The following is a 17,164-nucleotide window of genomic DNA, read 5'->3' as shown; positions in this document are numbered from 1 at the left end:
TTTTCTAGTATTATTATATTTTCGAGTGTTTGTAATTTTTAATTATTGTATTTCTCATTTCGATTAATGTGATTTTTAATTATTATAATTTTGTAAAATAGTCGTTATAAACAAGTTGTTGGAAACTAGCTGTTACAACTAGCCGTTGCAAACTAGCTATTACAACTAGCCGTTGCAAACTAGGCGTTACAACTAGTCGTTGGAAACTTACCGTTGCAAATTAGTCGTTGCAACGCGACGTTGCATACTAGTCATTGCAAACTAGCCGTTACATGAGAAAAATAATATATATATATATATATATATATACCATCATATCATTTCTCAAACACATATACTAAAACGTGTTTCCTCCAAAAATGTCTCATTCTACAGACAGTTCTAGCTCAAGTTCCAGCTCGACAAGTGAAGACGAAGTCCATGTTGAAATCGATGAGCAAGCTTATGATCCGGGTGAAAAACTGATGTTATTGGTTCTTCAACAACACCAACAACTTATGGAAGCATATCAGAGGCGGGACATGCGCAGAAGAAGGTTCGTCCAAAGAAATCGTGAAGCTGGGCATGAGAGACTCGTCAATGATTATTTCTCTATAATCCCGGTGTATCACGATGAAATATTTCGAAGACGATTTCGAATGCGAAGAGAGTTATTCCTCCGCATAGTGAATGCATTAGAGAATCATTCAACATTTTTTCAACAAAGGGACGATGCTGTATGAAGAAAAAGGTTATCACCACTACAAAAATGCACCACTGCGATTCGCCAACTGGCTTGCGGAGTCCCCGCCGATCATCTTGACGAGTACCTACGTATGGGTGAATCAACTGCCATCAGGTGCCTTTTCAAGTTCTGCGAATACGTTGTTGAAATATTTGGTGATAGGTACTTGAGAAGGTCAAATACTGATGATGTTCAACGTCTTCAGCAAATGCATGATGAGAGACATGGCTTTCCTCGCATGTTAGGTAGTCTTGATTGTATGCACTGGAAATGGAAAAATTGTCCAGTTGCTTGGAAAGGTCAATTTACAAGGGGACATGAGTCACCAACAATCATACTTGAAGTAGTCGCGTCTCATGACTTGTGGATGTCATGCATTTTTTGGGGTCACCGGTTCATGTAACGATATTAACGTGTTATATTAATCTCCCATATTCAACGACGTCTTGCAAGGAAATATGACAGAGATTAATTTCACGGTGAACGACACTGCATATACGAAGGGTTATTATCTAACAGATGGAATATATCCCGAGTGGGCTACTTTTGTTAAGGCTTTTCCTTGCCCGGAGGATCCCAAGAGGAAGTTGTTTAAGGAAAGACAGGAGTCTGCAAGAAAAGATGTTGAATGGGCATTTGGGGTGCTCCAATCTCGATGGGCGATTGTCAGAGGTCCAGCTCGGTATTGGTATAGGAAAAAGTTAAAACAAATCATGTTAGCATGCATTATTTTGCATAATATGATTGTTGAGGATGAGGGAGGTCACGTGACAAATTGGTACAACGAAGAAGGTGACAAACCCGCACAACCTATCCATGGCTCAAACCGAGGATTTCAGGATTATCTTCGAACAAATTCTGAGCTACGTGACACTCAAGTTCATCACCAACTTCGCGCCGACTTAGTTGAACATATCTGGGGGCAATACAACAACAATCCATGAATTAATATTTAAAATAAATTTTATTTTCCCAACTTTGTAATTTTAGGTGTAATTTCATTTTCCCAACTTTATAATTTCATTTTCCTAACATTGTAATTTCGTTTTCTCATAAACATCTATTTTATTTAATAAATATATTTTAAAAATTAATATTATTTTTGAAAAATAATAATAATAATTTAAAATATTTTATTATAATTAATAATAAAATAAGATTATTAAACGTTTATTTTTTTAACAAACGTAAGATTATTATTTAAAATAATAATAATATTTTAAATATTTTAAAACATATTTATTTAATATACTATAATGTTAAAATGAGTGAGTGGATGGTGGGGCCCATGAATAATGAGTATTAACGTTAAAAAGGTTGTGGGTGAAAGAAGGATGTTGTTATAACGAGTATGTGGCAGTGGGCCCCATGCTTTTTGATGAGGTGGTAGGTGTTATAACGTTAGAGCACTGTGGATGCTCTAACACATCAAATTCTAATTTCTGTGACAATTTCTCCCTTTTCCGAAGTCTTACTTGAGCGTCAGAGTGGCTGCTTCAAGGAATTCCCTGTATGTCATTCTAACCCGCTCCTCTGGGTGTGTTCTTCATCCAAACACTTTAAAAAAGTCTTGCGAGATTATGTGGCTTGATGATCCTTCAGATAGTCAATATCAATAACACCTCATCTACTAATTGATCATCGATGTTCTTATACATAAAATGTGGAATCATCACATCACTAGCCATCTTAGAGTCGGTCTCATAAATATGAACTGAGGTAAATATAAATACAAAGTTGAAAGAGTATACATACAGAATTATGTTATATATAGACTAAAATGGAAAGAAATTAACTCTTCAGATAGATGGATTATAATATATAATTAATGAAAAAACCTCTAGATTGCATCATCGTGCATAACCATCTCCATATCACGTTGTAAGTTTTTTTTTAACTTATTTTATTTTACAGCTTGTGATCTAAAATGAGTCTAATTTTTTATAGGTGCTATGTCTGCTTCGATAATTAAATTACATAGGATTAAAAAATTAAAATTAATTTGTTAACCTATAAATAATCTATAATATTTTTATAAGTCCGTAAATAGTTGGGCATGTGATGGAGGCCTCCCCTCAAATGATTACAATTAGCCATGATCAGCACGATTGGTAGTCGTGAAATTACGACTAGATCTAGGCCGCAATCAACTAGATCAGTAGACAACGAGTTTTCTCACTTCGTAGATCCGATCATGGTTATCAATTGTAACCTCCTAGCATCTCTACGGCGAGTTGCGATTGCCTTGTAGCTCGAAGACGAGGTGTTTTTTTTTTTAATAATTTAATATTTTTTTAAGAAATAATTTTAGATTGATCAATATTGATATGGGATATTATGGATGAACCCGGATATAACGTAACAGTCAAAGTCAAGAAAAGATAGCAATTAGCGTGTCATTTTCCATAAGATTTTGCTCTTCGCCCAACGCTAAGACCTTCATAACGAGGAAGTCGAAAAGCAGTGCTCCTTATAAACTCGGTCGGATTTTCCGATATTATGTTCTCACTTCAAAAACAAGTCTTCTCTCATATATAGATGATCATCTTAAAGTATCAATTGAATTTCTTGGAACTTGGTTTCCCATTTCTTAGAGATAAGTATTCTGGTATATGATCGGTCGATCATAGAACCGACCAGACCTAGGAGACTTAGCTTCAGATTACTTCCGGACAGTGGCAGATCTAGGGGGGAGCGGGGGTGTGCTTGAGCACCCCCTTGCTCCAGGAAAATTCCACCAGTATGCTGCAGTCCGAGAGGCAGTGAGAAGGAAGACAAGCTCCAGCTCCCTTCTTTGAGCACCATCTTCCTTTTTGTCTGGATCCGCCACTGCTTCCAGAGTATATCTTCAGCATCACCTAGTCCATAACCAAACGACTTAAAGGAAGAGCAACTACATAGTCAACCGATTTAAAAATCCGATTGAGATACACTTAACAGATAACGTGGTCAGAGAATTATAACAATTTGTCAGAATAATAATTGTTTTGTCAAAGAATATTTTTCTATTGTAATATGAGCATTTACTAGAATATTCCTCGAATATGATTACACTTCCTATCAACCGATAACTTATATTATGAAAACATATCCCTTCAACAATTTCATTAATGATGTAAATTATAAAAGATAAAAAAAAATGCATATATGGGTAACGGAAGATTCCTTGAATGATTACTTTACATTGACCAGACTATATATCTTCCCGTATTCGATAATTTCTGACATTCTTTATTACTTTATGATTATAGAGATTATGGGATGTGATATATAAAGGGGATCATTTCCGATGATAATATACATGTCTTATGATAGTCTTATTTATGTATATGTATTTTATTATTTTTTTTCTCTCCATTTATCCGTTCAAAGATCACAATGACTTGAATATTAGAGGATGTTCGCCAAGATTCCTTTTATGATTTTTTTTTTTAGTACTGGTATTGTGTTACTATCTTTGGTGTGCTGTAGAAAAAAAAAATCCTTTTCTATAATTTAAAATTTCCATACAGTCAACATGGTCACCTACTATCTCTTCCATTTTAGATAGGATTAAATATAACAGTTAAGTATGTTTTAAAATATTTTCAAAAGTTGAAGTTAATTGGACTGAGTTAAGCCCTGACAATAAACAATAAAAATAAAGATAAAAATGGAATTTATATCCAAATAGAAAGTTAGAAATTTCTGTGCAAGCACTCGGAAACTTCTTGGTTTCATTCCTGGCCTAAACAAGACAGAGACGCGTTAAATTTTTATATCTAAAGGCGGCAAGTTTTACTTTGACCTCTCGATTTACTACAATTGTCGAACAGTAAAATAAACTAACTAATGAATTAATATTATTATTATTATTTATTTATTTATGAGTCGACCGGGTTCACGCGCTGCAAAAGATTCTCAGATTCTAAATCAGTCCGGGTTCACCGGCCCTTCCTACTCCAACACTCGGCTTGTCAAAAACATAAAATAAAGTGTCAGATAAGATAATAATTTAAACGTGTGTGGTCGGCGGTCCTCTAGAAGACTCCGTCAGAATAATTAATTTAAAGGTGGGGGGCCACTTGACAAATTGTCCTTTTCTTCTAAAAAAGTCAAACAAATTTTAAAAATGACAATAACGCCATCTCGTTTTATCGCCGTGTGATTCAACAAGTTCAGTCTTTTGACTCCTCCATTTCCGGGTCATTTCCCTGCAGTCGAAATGGAATTTCCTCCTCACCGTTCTTCAATTTCTCTTCGATCTCATTTCTCGGAGCCCTATTTTAATCTCTCCGCTCTTCCTCAACTGCCCATTTCTCCGCCATGAACTAGCTCGTTCGCCTTCTTCTCCTCGCAATTTCCCTGCAGGAACCTCAAAGTTACCATCCAGCGACCGATTCGTTGTTTAAGGAGTGGCGCACATCAGCCCTGGGAATTGAGGAACGGCAAGTATGGAGACCTACCTGAACGAGAAATTTGTTGGCGGTGTGAGGTCCAAGAACTCGCCGGACGAGGCGCTCCAGCGATGGAGGGACCTCGTCGGCGTGGTGAAGAATCCTAAGCGCCGGTTCCGCTTCACCGCCAACCTCTCCAAGCGCTCCGAGGTTGCCGCCATGAAGCGCTCCAATCATGTGAGCCTCTTTTTCCCTTTTGTTCCTTCCGCATTGTCGTGCTGCTGCACGCATTTTAGGGATTTACTTAGATCTACTCAAAATTGTAATCCATCTGCTAGAAACGGTAAAGTTTATACTCTCAAAACTGTCCATTTGGCTGATCTTGGAGAGGGTCGGCTTTATCGAACTATGGCTGCCATGGAAAACCTAGACACATATTTAGGAAATAGTATGGCTAAAGCTATTTTTACAGATAGAATTTTCTTTAGGCTTGAAAAGAACTCGTGATCCAAGCTGGAGCAATTATAACCTTAAGAAGCATGTATTGCAGTTCTGAAACAATATTAAAGAATTTATTTCTGAAATACAATAAGCAAAAGCTGAAGCATAACCAAGCTCATCTCAAGCCTGTATCAATAACTTCAATAGTAAATATGATGCCTCTTCAGATAAGTCTGCCTCATCTAGAGCTTGATGCTGTAGAAATTAGTTTAGGACTCTTTCAGTGTAAGTTAAGTATCTAATGGTAGAAACACGCTTCTACTAAATAATAATGGAGAAGATATTAGCTATATTTTTGTTTTCCAATACTCACAATGACTATAATCTATTTACACAAATGGTATATTTTTAGGTAAGACTGGCAAAAATAACAGATTTGAAATAGCACAATGAATGCAAAACCAACTACACTAACCATCAGTTGCACTAAAAATGTGATTTGATGTTAGAGATGTATGGTGATGAATATACTGCCTTGTATATATCTTATATGTTTGGACCAAGTAATCCACAATCCAAGCCTGACTTAGCTCTGCTAACTTCAAGCTTGTCTCAAAATAGTGTTAGCTTAAATTATAGATAGTGTCAATCCTATTACATACACAAATGGTTTAATTAAGCTTGTAACTGAGACATGAGTAGTGCATGAGTGAATTGGTTAGATTAGTGGTAGTATTTGTAGGCTTCGTTCTAGGATTATACTTTTCGTTTTTAAGTTGATCCTCTAATAATACATTTGTTTGACAATGGCATACTGCAAAAATCAATGAATGCTTATATTCTATTCTTCAATCATAGGAATCTCATGAGTTGCAATCCTCTGTCTTTGGCTCTGTTTTATGAATTAACCACAATTATTTAGTCATAATGTTTCCTATTTCGTACAAGTTCTCCACATATTACATGTACACTAATGTTGTTCTCTATCAATATACTGATTTGATATGCCACATTCTTCAGGAGAAGTTGCGAGTTGCTGTTTTGGTTTCAAAAGCTGCACTGCAATTTATTCAAGGTAACCTATTTTTCTCATATTTCAGTAACTTCATTACCTCTCTTAGGTTGCAAGAACTTTGCTGATTCTTTTCTTTCAATTTTGCATCAAATATCATGTTCATTTTCTTACAAGGTCAACCCTTGTTCAGGTATCGCTATGCAAGGTGCATATAATGTACCTGAGGAAGTGAAGCAAGCAGGCTTCCAAATTTGTGCTGATGAATTGGGTTCATGTGTCGAAGGCCATGATGTGAAGAAGTTGAAGTTTCATGGTGGTGTTAATGGTATCGCGAACAAACTTTCTACATCACTAACAGATGGATTAACTGCTACTGAGGAAGATTTAAAGCGCAGAAAAACTATCTATGGCGTGAATAAGTTCACTGAAAGCCCAGTCCGAAGTTTTTGGGTATTTGTTTGGGAAGCACTTCAAGACATGACTCTCATCATTCTTGCTGCATGTGCCTTTATTTCACTAATTGTCGGCGTTGCCACAGAAGGATGGCCTAAAGGTGCACATGATGGCCTTGGAATTGTGGCAAGTATACTTTTGGTTGTCTTTGTTACTGCAACTAGCGATTATCGGCAATCTTTACAATTCAAAGACTTGGACAAGGAGAAGAAGAAGATATTTGTACAAGTTACACGGAATGGTTTCAGGCAGAAAATCTCAATCTATGATGTTCTTCCCGGTGATTTGGTACATCTTGCAATTGGGGATCAAGTTCCTGCAGATGGCTTGTTTGTGTCTGGTTTTTCCTTGTTGATCAATGAATCCAGTCTAACGGGTGAGAGTGAACCAGTTGCCGTGAATGCTGAGAATCCTTTTCTTTTATCTGGCACAAAGGTCCAAGATGGAACTGGTAAAATGCTGGTGGCTACTGTTGGCATGAGATCACAATGGGGTAAACTGATGGCTACCCTCAGTGAAGGAGGAGACGATGAAACTCCATTGCAGGTCAAGTTGAATGGAGTTGCAACTATCATAGGAAAAATTGGATTGGTCTTTGCAATCGTGACATTTGCAGTGCTAGCTCAAGGTTTAATCATCCGGAAATTCCAACAGGGTTCATACTTGAGTTGGTCAGCTGAAGATGCATTGGAGTTGCTTGAGTATTTTGCTGTCGGAGTCACTATTGTAGTGGTTGCAGTTCCTGAAGGACTTCCCTTAGCTGTGACCTTGAGCCTTGCCTTTGCCATGAAGAAAATGATGAATGATAGGGCACTGGTCAGGCATCTCGCTGCTTGTGAAACTATGGGCTCTGCTACATCAATTTGCAGTGATAAAACAGGTACATTGACCACCAATCACATGACCGTAGTGAAGGCTTGTTTATGTGGAAATGTTAAGGATGTCAGTGATCATGGAAACTTGAAAACCATATTCTCTGAGATACCAGATGTTGTTCTAAAAGTACTTAAACAATCTATCTTTAACAACACTGGTGGAGAAGTTGTCATCAACCAATCTGGAAAGCGTGAAATCCTCGGAACACCAACTGAGACCGCTCTTCTAGAATTTGGCTTGTCATTAGGAGGCGATTTCCAGGCTCTGCGCCAAGAAACTAAGATTGTCAAAGTAGAACCTTTTAATTCAGAAAAGAAAAGAATGGGAGTGGTTCTTGAGCTTCCTCAAGGAGGATTCCGGGCCCACTCAAAAGGTGCTTCAGAAATCGTATTGGCTGCGTGTAGCAAAGTACTAGATGCAGAAGGGAATGCTGTTCAGCTCGATCAAGCAACAGCGATTCAAATGAGGACTACCATTGATAGCTTTGCCAACGAAGCTCTGCGCACTCTGTGCCTTGCTTACATGGACGTTGGGAATAGTTTTTCAGCTGCCGAACATATTCCTGTTGAAGGGTTCACTTGTATTGGAATTGTTGGTATCAAAGATCCTGTCCGTCCCGGTGTTAAAGAGTCAGTTGCAATTTGTAGGTCTGCAGGGATCACTGTGAGAATGGTTACTGGGGATAACATAAACACCGCAAAGGCCATTGCTCGAGAATGTGGTATCCTTACCGATAATGGGGTGGCCATTGAAGGTCCTGAGTTCAGGAATAAGAGTCTAGCGGAAATGATGGATTTAGTTCCCAAACTCCAGGTATTGATTGTTTGCTGGTTCATTCAAATCCGTCCTTATTGGCTTGCTTATCTATGAAAATTCCAGGTGATGGCTAGATCTTCTCCAATGGATAAACATACCTTGGTGAAGCACCTGCGCACCACATGTGATGAAGTTGTCGCTGTGACTGGCGATGGTACAAATGATGCGCCGGCACTCCATGAAGCAGATATTGGCCTTGCAATGGGTATTGCAGGAACTGAGGTAATATTTTATGCCGCACACAATTTTACATTTTGTACAATTGTTCTGTTTTCTGTCTTCACGCAATTGACCACAGAATATCATTAGGAATTTGTTCTGAAAATTTTATGGCACAGGTGGCTAAAGAAAGTGCTGATGTTATCATTCTCGACGACAACTTCTCAACAATTGTTACCGTGGCAAAGTGGGGTCGTTCGGTATACATAAACATTCAGAAGTTTGTGCAGTTTCAACTTACTGTTAACATTGTTGCTTTAATTGTTAACTTCTCCTCGGCCTGCTTAACAGGTAAACTCGACTGTCGCAATGAAACTGAGATCTGTCATAACTCAAGATGAATTCTGATTCTAGTTTCCATTTCTTCTTCAGGACAAGCTCCTCTCACTGCCGTTCAGCTACTCTGGGTGAACATGATCATGGATACACTTGGGGCACTTGCTTTAGCCACCGAGCCACCTAATGACGAACTGATGAAACAATCTCCAGTCGGAAGAAAGGGAAATTTCATAAGCAATGCGATGTGGAGGAACATCTTAGGACAAGCCTTTTACCAGTTCATTGTGATATGGTATCTTCAGAGTCAAGGCAAAGTAGTATTTGGCCTCGAGGGCCCTAATTCTGATCTTGTGCTCAACACTCTCATATTCAATTCGTTCGTCTTCTGTCAGGTGAGTTCAAATTCACATTTCAATTTTCTTTTTATCCTTTGTCATTTCGTCATTCCAAACTCTGAAAGATTCGTTATGCGGCGGGCACTTCTTGTGTAGGTATTCAACGAGGTCAGCTGCAGAGAGATGGAGAAAATAAACATCTTCCATGGCATATTGCAGAACTATGTGTTTGTTGCTGTCCTTTCTTCGACTGTCATCTTCCAGTTCATGATCATTCAGTTCCTCGGCGATTTTGCGAGCACCACTCCATTGACTTCGAGCCAATGGCTTTCCTGTGTGCTCATTGGGTTTCTCGGAATGCCAATCGCCGCCATCACCAAAATGATTCAAGTCTGATTCAGAAAGAAAGAAAGAAAGAGAATGGAAACCTTATGAAAGTCTCCTAATTGCTGATTGCTTCATTTTTTGTGTGATAAGATGCGACTTTGAATCGATGTTTAAGTAGTTTAGTAGATAATCCAACGAGATGCATGAAAACGTTATAATTTTTATGCTAACTTTCTTTAAGTCTTCTTCTTGCCGAGGTTAGCTAGTCCTGTTATGTTTCTTTTATATTTGACAAATTTCTATTGGATATTGTTTTTTTTCTCAATTTAATTTGTATTCGAGCACAAATTTTACTTAAACGCATGAATGATTTTTTCCATAGATTTTGTCACGGTGAATTTTTTGAAATCATTTTCTTTTCTATTGGACAAAATCTATGTTTTATATTTTATAGAAAGTAAAAAAAATAATAATATGATCATTTTACTCAAGTTACATTCTCAAGCTCAAATGCCTAAAGAATGAAGGCAATAAATTACTCAATAAATATTAGCATTAGTAGCCCTAAATGCATTGCAGACTTTCCATTGTTTTAGAGAAAATTTAAAACATATGCAAAAGAAAAATATATTAATACATCGATGCATAACTTTTTATGAAAATATTGGCATATGAATATAACTAAAAGTTATTCAAAAATCATTATTAATAATTTTAATTTAAATTTGGTTGTGCTATAATTATATCACTTTATATTAGTATATTGCAATTAACTAAAAAAATGGATTGTGTTTATTTAAAATTTACTAAAATTCTTTGCGCATACTTAATAGTTAATAATAATTTAAATAATATAATCAAAGAGAAAGGGAAAAAAATATTCGGAGATTATCAAATTATATGTACTTTAAGTTTTAGCTAACTGATTCTAGAAGCAGATCATCATTTTTTCCGGTTGAGATCCTCTAATCCGCAGATGAGTCTCTCTCCATTATTAGTGAAGAGTGATAGCCCCCAATGATAGAGAGTGACCCATCTGATCCACGTTTTGCGGATCAAAGGATCCACGTTCCTTTTTTTTCTCATTGGCAATTTATGCACATTTAGAAATAAACTTTCAAAATGTTCGTCTCAAAATTCAAACTTTTATCCTCTATTATCCTCCAAGATATCCTCTTAGGGTGCGTTTGATTCGGAGTTATTCTTGATAACCTTGATTATCTATCCAAGATTATCAACAAAAACCTTATTTGGTTTAGGTATTCGATGATTCCTGAGTAATATTCCATGCCCGACACGTCAGCAAAAGGGTCATGCAACTCGGGAAAACCTCAGAAAACTAAGGTTTTTCTTGATTCCGGCGTTAACAAATTTTTTTTTACCAAAAATACCCTCCGATAAGAAAAAAACATGAAAAAAAGAGAAAAAATGTAAAAAAAATATTTAAAAATGTAAAAAAATAAAAAAAATGTTTAAAAAAATTTTAAATTTAAAAATTTATTTTTTAAAAAAAAATAAATAATTTAAAAAAATAAAAAATTTTAAAAATAAAAATTTTAAAAATAAAAAATAAAAAATAAAAATTTTAAAAATAAAAAATAAAAATTTTAAAAATTTTAAATTTTTTTTTTAAAAATTAAAAATTTAAAAAAAAATTATAAAAATTTAAAAAAATTTAAAAATAAATTAAAATTAAAATTAAAAAATATAAAAAAATAAATATAAAAAATATAAAAACATTAAAAAATAAAAAAACACATAAAAAAGTAAAAAAATATACAGGAAAAAAAAGTAAAAAATTATTAAAAAATAAATAATAATAATAATAATAATAATAATATTATTATTATTATTATTATTATTATTATTATTATGTATAGTTGGTTTTGTAACTGAGGATAATACGGTAAAATATTAAACTAGGGTATTCATTAAAACCTTCAAACAAACAAGTTTTTGTTGCATTACCTAGGTTGAACCAAACAACATTGGTTATGTTTTATTCCCCATAATCTTGGTTATGTGATTACATGATAATCACATAACCAAGGTTATACATGATGACTTGAACCAAACGCACCCTTAGTGTCGACGATCTACAGCCTCACTGACCAACCCCCTCCTTTATACGCAGGGCCACTTCTTAAAAGTTAAACTTGGGTGAGCCAACACCAAGCACTCATCGTCAATGTAGACATAACTACAAGTCTACAAAGGCCCTCGCGCAACAACCACACGCAATTGCAACCACACGCGAGACAGCCGGGATCTCATTAGCAATCTCATGCACAGAGGCTGCGAACTCACATGTGTAATGGTTGCTCATTTGAGTGCTCAAAATTGGCTTGAGCATTTGTTTGGGTGCTCAACACCCATAGATAGAAGAAGACACTAGTTCTTAATTGAAACAAAATCAGAAATCAAACAATAAAAAAAGGGGGCATGGTCTCAAAAAACACTTTGTAAGGATGGAGCTGATCAGAGTGTCTTTATATAGAAAAGTCTAGAAAAAAAACATATAAGATCCCTTGCTTGCAAAAATATAGGATCAATTTGTAAGAGAAGGAAGAAAGAACTTTTTTTTAGGTCAACCATCAATTTCCTAAAGGTATGGCTTATCTTGAACTGCAAATCTCTTCATCCAGCCCAGGAAAAAAAAATGAAGATTGGTTCACAAAACTGCCACAACATGCAACAGAAATTGACATTAGCATCTACCAATTCAAAAATGACAGAAAACCTGAGATCTTAAAATTAATATGCTTACTTTGAGCATCACTTTTACTGCAACGATTTGTTTGCATCTACGTTTGAATCGTTGGTTCCTTGCTTTTCCTGAAAAGGAGATTGGAGCTGTTCAAGAGCTAGTAATATGTTGAAAATGCTACTAATGGAACGAATGTCTTTGAGGTTCTGCTGCGAAGTGATTTGAAGGATGCTACTCAATTTGGGCAAAAGCTTAATATACTGGTGAAGGAATTCCAATATAATAGTTGTTGGTGCAATCATAATTGCTACTGCCTTTAAGTTGTGAACGCACATTTCAATTATGGTGAAAGCGAAATGTAATTCACTTTACTTACGACACATATATAAGCATTAATACTGATTTACTTATATGGTTGACCAAAACCACAAAAGTTTTTCCACAGTAAAAGAATTAGGAAACATAAATGGAAATTGTGGCAGAAGTAATCAAATGTTCAAGTGGTGCGTATAGTTTTATCCATCAAGGTCCTAATTGCCTTCTGCAAAACAATAAGAGAATGATGAAGAGAGATTGAGAATGACAAAGAGAGATGAATGGGTTAGGTTAAACGAGCACCAACAAGACTGAGCAAGTAGTAACAGACATGCGAATCTCAGGCAATAAGACTTAGCAATTAGGTTGAGATTCAAGCAAACACCACTCACTTTCTCCCTTGCATGATAGATCAACTGATTTTCCTAAATCAACCCAATTTATACATTTTCCCATCAGATGTAATTCTAGCTAATTTCATTCAATTCCTAGTTTACTATGCTTCTCTAGCAAGCTTCATGAGATGCCTGTCAGGAAAGATTGGATAGACCTTTGACAATTAGATCCAATTCAATCGGTGAAGCCAATTTTGACAACTATGATTATAAACACGCGCCATAGATCACATTTGAGAGGATGAGGAAAGAAGTGCAGTTGATGTTTGTAAAAAGGGCAATTGAACACACATGAACAAAGACGAGAAAATTACTGATAAGAATAACTAAAACAAAAAAATCTCTCTTCTGCCAATGGAAGCACCATATTAAGTTCATTTGAATGATCCTAAGACAATGAGTAAGAGGTAAAATACAAACCTTGTTTAACAAGCCTTCCATGGTCATGATCTTGTAGAGTTTCTGCATAAGCATTTCTTCTTCTACCTTATATGAACAGGATCACAACCGTCAGGTAATGTAACAGAATTCTTAATTTCAATTATCCGGAAGAAAAAATTACAAGAAACCTGAAGTTTATGTAGCTCATGGGACATTGAACGATATGATTCCATGAGGAGTTCACCTTGCTTCTCCAAAAGCCTGAAAACGAACAATTTCGATACTGAGTTGAAAATTAGAAAAAAAAAAAACAACTGGAAGAAACAGTTAACTGTATCCCATCCGACGCACTTGAACATGTCTGCTGAATGCTCTGCAGCCATCCTGTTGGGAGAATCGGATCCCAAAGAAAAGAAAAGGTCGGAATAAACCTCTGCAAGAAACTACAAAACAATATCAGATATATAGCCGAGGGAGGATTCCCAGATCGAACAAGGTCTCACCGGAAGGGAGGACGTTCGCCGGTCGAGAAAGGAGGGAGCAAATCGCCGTCGCGAGCGTGCGATAGCTGTGCAAGAACACCGACTGATGGAGATTTAGGGCTCCCACCGAACCGGCTCAGGTTCGCTGCCAATTACCGGTTCGATTTCCATTTTTTGGACCCTGAAGCCATCCATAATGGAGCAAACACCTTGGTCCTTTTGTTCGAGTCCATAGATGGATTGGCGGGTTCATCGTTTACCACGTAAGGAGCCGCTTATTCGAATTTTTTTTTCTCTTTTTAATATTAAAATATTATCTTCTTTTTAATATTTGTAAAAAAAATAATAAAAAAAAAAGCATCTCGTCCAATCATCAAAATTTAATTTTTTTAAAAAAATCTATAAATATCTTCAATCTTTCATTTTCTACTCTTATTTATTTTCTTTCATTCTCAATTTATATTTAATACGATGATGATGAAATTAAAGGAGGTCAAAGTTAAAACGATCAATGGATGATATCGACCAATCAGGTGAATCATGCTCCGACCCATCGTCTTCGGTACAGGGAGCATTCAAAACAACCGACGCTCAAGGGAGAACAACACGCAAAAGCCGAGCCGAGCGGCTAGCCCACTCGACCAGACAACGAGGGTGCCTAACTTCGACAGAGTTCAACGAGCACGCGAATAGTGGACTTCCGGCCGAGCGGCTATCCCGCTCGACCCAGCAACAGAGAATGCGACAGTGGACTTCCGGCCGAGTGACTTTCCCGCTTGGCCCGACAATAGACAACACTCGGATAGCAGATTGCCAGCTGAGTGACTATCCCGCTCTGCCCGATAGTAGACAGCACATGGACAATAGAATTTCGACCAACCGACTATTCCGCTCGGCCAAGCAACAGACACAGCAATCTATCTTTTGATATTCTTTTAGGAGCTAGTGCCACTAATAAGCGGCATGATCAGATAGAGGATCATACGGCGGAAGCTTTCACTATCACTTCAGAGATATGCTCGGTCCGTTAAGGTATTGTGTTAGGGATACTTTACTGATACGTCTTTTCAGGGAAAGCTTTGAGACGAGTGCCCACCTTGGGAAGCATGCACGCGTGCTACAGGAGCTCTATATAAGGGGGGGTCCAAGCATCGACGGAGGTAGGCGTTGCATGCGATTTCTACTGTTGCATTACAATTTCTTTCTTACTCCGCTAGTTGCTTCTTCTTCTTCGTCGGAATCTAACTTGAGCATCGGAGAGTCATCACTGAGGACCCCTTCCCTGGCTCAGCACTGACGCTGCTTGTGCTATAAGGCCGGAGCGAAGTCCACAGGAGGTCAGCGGAAGCGCCACATCCCCAGCATCCATCTCATCGACTTTCGGACAGAAACAATATTCAAGATTGATAAAAATTTTAATTCTTTATTTTTTACAAATCTTTTGAATTCTTCAAATACAGAAAAAAATATACATTCTCAAAGTACTCATATTCCTCAAAATGTCCAATCTCCTTTTTTTTTCTCTCGCACATAATACCTTCTAAATTTTTAAAATATTTCATATGTTTCATAATATTCTCAAAATTTCCCAAATTCCTAAAGTTCTCAAAATTTTTTTGATGGATTCAAGTAACCTCAAGCTCATCCACCCCAAGATTGGTCAGCTATGGACAACCAATTTAGGATGTCTTTTCCTTACGTATTTTCTTTTACTCAACCATCAGTCATGTTTTTGCAAGAATGACTACTATTGACCCATCTATTATCAGCGACAAAGAATCTCTAACACCAACATCTGTTCCAATAACTCAGTGACCACTACACTCATTCCAAGAAGAGCATGAAAATGAACCAGAGAAAGATGATTCGAAACGAAGATTTTAGTCTTTTGATGAGGACGTGATCCTTGCAAAGTCAAGGTCAACTATTAGCACTGATGTAGTCATCAGTAAGGACCGGAAAGATTTTTGGGATTCAATCAAAGTCCCACATTGGAAAGATTTGGAAAAGATCATGAGGTTAAAAGGATGTAGGATATCTCCATTGGCATGAGACCTTTTGGGAAGAGCCCAAGAGCAAAGTCATGATAGCATAGCCCCAAAGTGGACAATATTATTATGCCATTTGTGGAGATATGTGAACATTCTTTAGGCACAACAAGGATCAAACTTTTTAGAAACGTATAACTGATTACTACAACAAGCATCAACCCACTGGATCTCTGACGAGAAGCTATAGCGCGACTAAAATTACATTACTATAGGTTTGCACCGATGATAAATGAATTTTTTGTAATCTATAATAATTTTTATACTTATCGCCAAAGTGATTGGAATGACAAGAATGTGTTAAAGAACACACTAAATATGTGGAAAAATAATAACAATAACAAGGACTTTAAGTATATGCACGTGTAGAGAGTTCTTAGAGAATATGAGAAATATGTTCTGCAATCAATTGCTCATTACTCTAACAAGAAAGTAAGAATATTCGAATAAGGAGGAGCACTTCAACATCTAATCCAGATAGGATTGTTGATGTAGATGACTTTAAAGTCTGCATTCGTTTGATAGGGCAAAAGATAGCGATGAGGAAGGGTAAATCCAAAGTTAGAGAGAGCGACATAATGGAACAAAGCATTGACAAAATAATGACAAGTTATTAAAAAAATATCAAATCCAAAAAAATGACTTTACGAGAAGCCGAGATCTTTCATAAGGATTATAAAATTCTTATGAAAGATACTAGTGAAATGACATAGGACAATTTCATATACATAAAAAAAAATAATTAAAAAAATCAAAGAAAGACTGTGATTTGATGTAGATGTGTTTAAGTTATTTTTATATATTATTATAATTTATATTTTTTATTTGATGTGTGGTAATATATATATATATATATTTTTAATTATTAAAGTTATTTCATCTTAGTAATTTATGGATTAAAATTTTATAAAAATTTAATTATATATAATGTAAAATATGAAAGAGAGATAAAAAATATATATAATAAAAAATAAG

The 17,164-nt window shown here is 36.2% G+C and overlaps 3 protein-coding genes across 3 annotated transcripts; 2 read left to right on the top strand and 1 right to left on the bottom strand.

Annotated features, from left to right (window-relative positions):
- Nucleotides 1-711: 711 nt before the first annotated feature.
- Nucleotides 712-1,668, top strand: LOC122010780. The gene is made up of 2 exons (XM_042567259.1): nucleotides 712-886; nucleotides 1,178-1,668. Exons 1-2 carry the CDS (start codon nucleotides 712-714, stop codon nucleotides 1,666-1,668), a joined length of 666 nt encoding a protein of 221 aa, XP_042423193.1.
- A 3,220-nt stretch (nucleotides 1,669-4,888) lies between these two features.
- Nucleotides 4,889-10,186, top strand: LOC122008929 (calcium-transporting ATPase 10, plasma membrane-type-like). Its single transcript, XM_042564843.1, has 7 exons — nucleotides 4,889-5,337; nucleotides 6,562-6,616; nucleotides 6,747-8,698; nucleotides 8,765-8,923; nucleotides 9,040-9,211; nucleotides 9,293-9,591; nucleotides 9,691-10,186. The coding sequence occupies exons 1-7, from the start codon at nucleotides 5,158-5,160 to the stop codon at nucleotides 9,928-9,930; spliced, it is 3,057 nt and encodes a 1,018-aa protein (XP_042420777.1). The 5' UTR covers nucleotides 4,889-5,157; the 3' UTR covers nucleotides 9,931-10,186.
- A 2,118-nt stretch (nucleotides 10,187-12,304) lies between these two features.
- Nucleotides 12,305-14,323, bottom strand: LOC122011489. Its single transcript, XM_042567881.1, has 6 exons — nucleotides 14,163-14,323; nucleotides 14,011-14,102; nucleotides 13,848-13,920; nucleotides 13,699-13,764; nucleotides 12,629-12,696; nucleotides 12,305-12,540 (listed from the first exon to the last, which is right to left on the bottom strand). The coding sequence occupies exons 2-5, from the start codon at nucleotides 14,040-14,042 to the stop codon at nucleotides 12,643-12,645; spliced, it is 225 nt and encodes a 74-aa protein (XP_042423815.1). The 5' UTR covers nucleotides 14,043-14,102; nucleotides 14,163-14,323; the 3' UTR covers nucleotides 12,305-12,540; nucleotides 12,629-12,642.
- Between the last annotated feature and the right edge of the window lie 2,841 nt (nucleotides 14,324-17,164).

The sequence above is a fragment of the Zingiber officinale genome, chromosome 8A (assembly GCF_018446385.1).
Source record: "Zingiber officinale cultivar Zhangliang chromosome 8A, Zo_v1.1, whole genome shotgun sequence".
Taxonomy (NCBI): domain Eukaryota; kingdom Viridiplantae; phylum Streptophyta; class Magnoliopsida; order Zingiberales; family Zingiberaceae; genus Zingiber; species Zingiber officinale.
The sequence above is the reverse complement of the archived record's forward strand: the minus strand, read 5'-3'. Positions and strand labels throughout refer to the sequence as shown.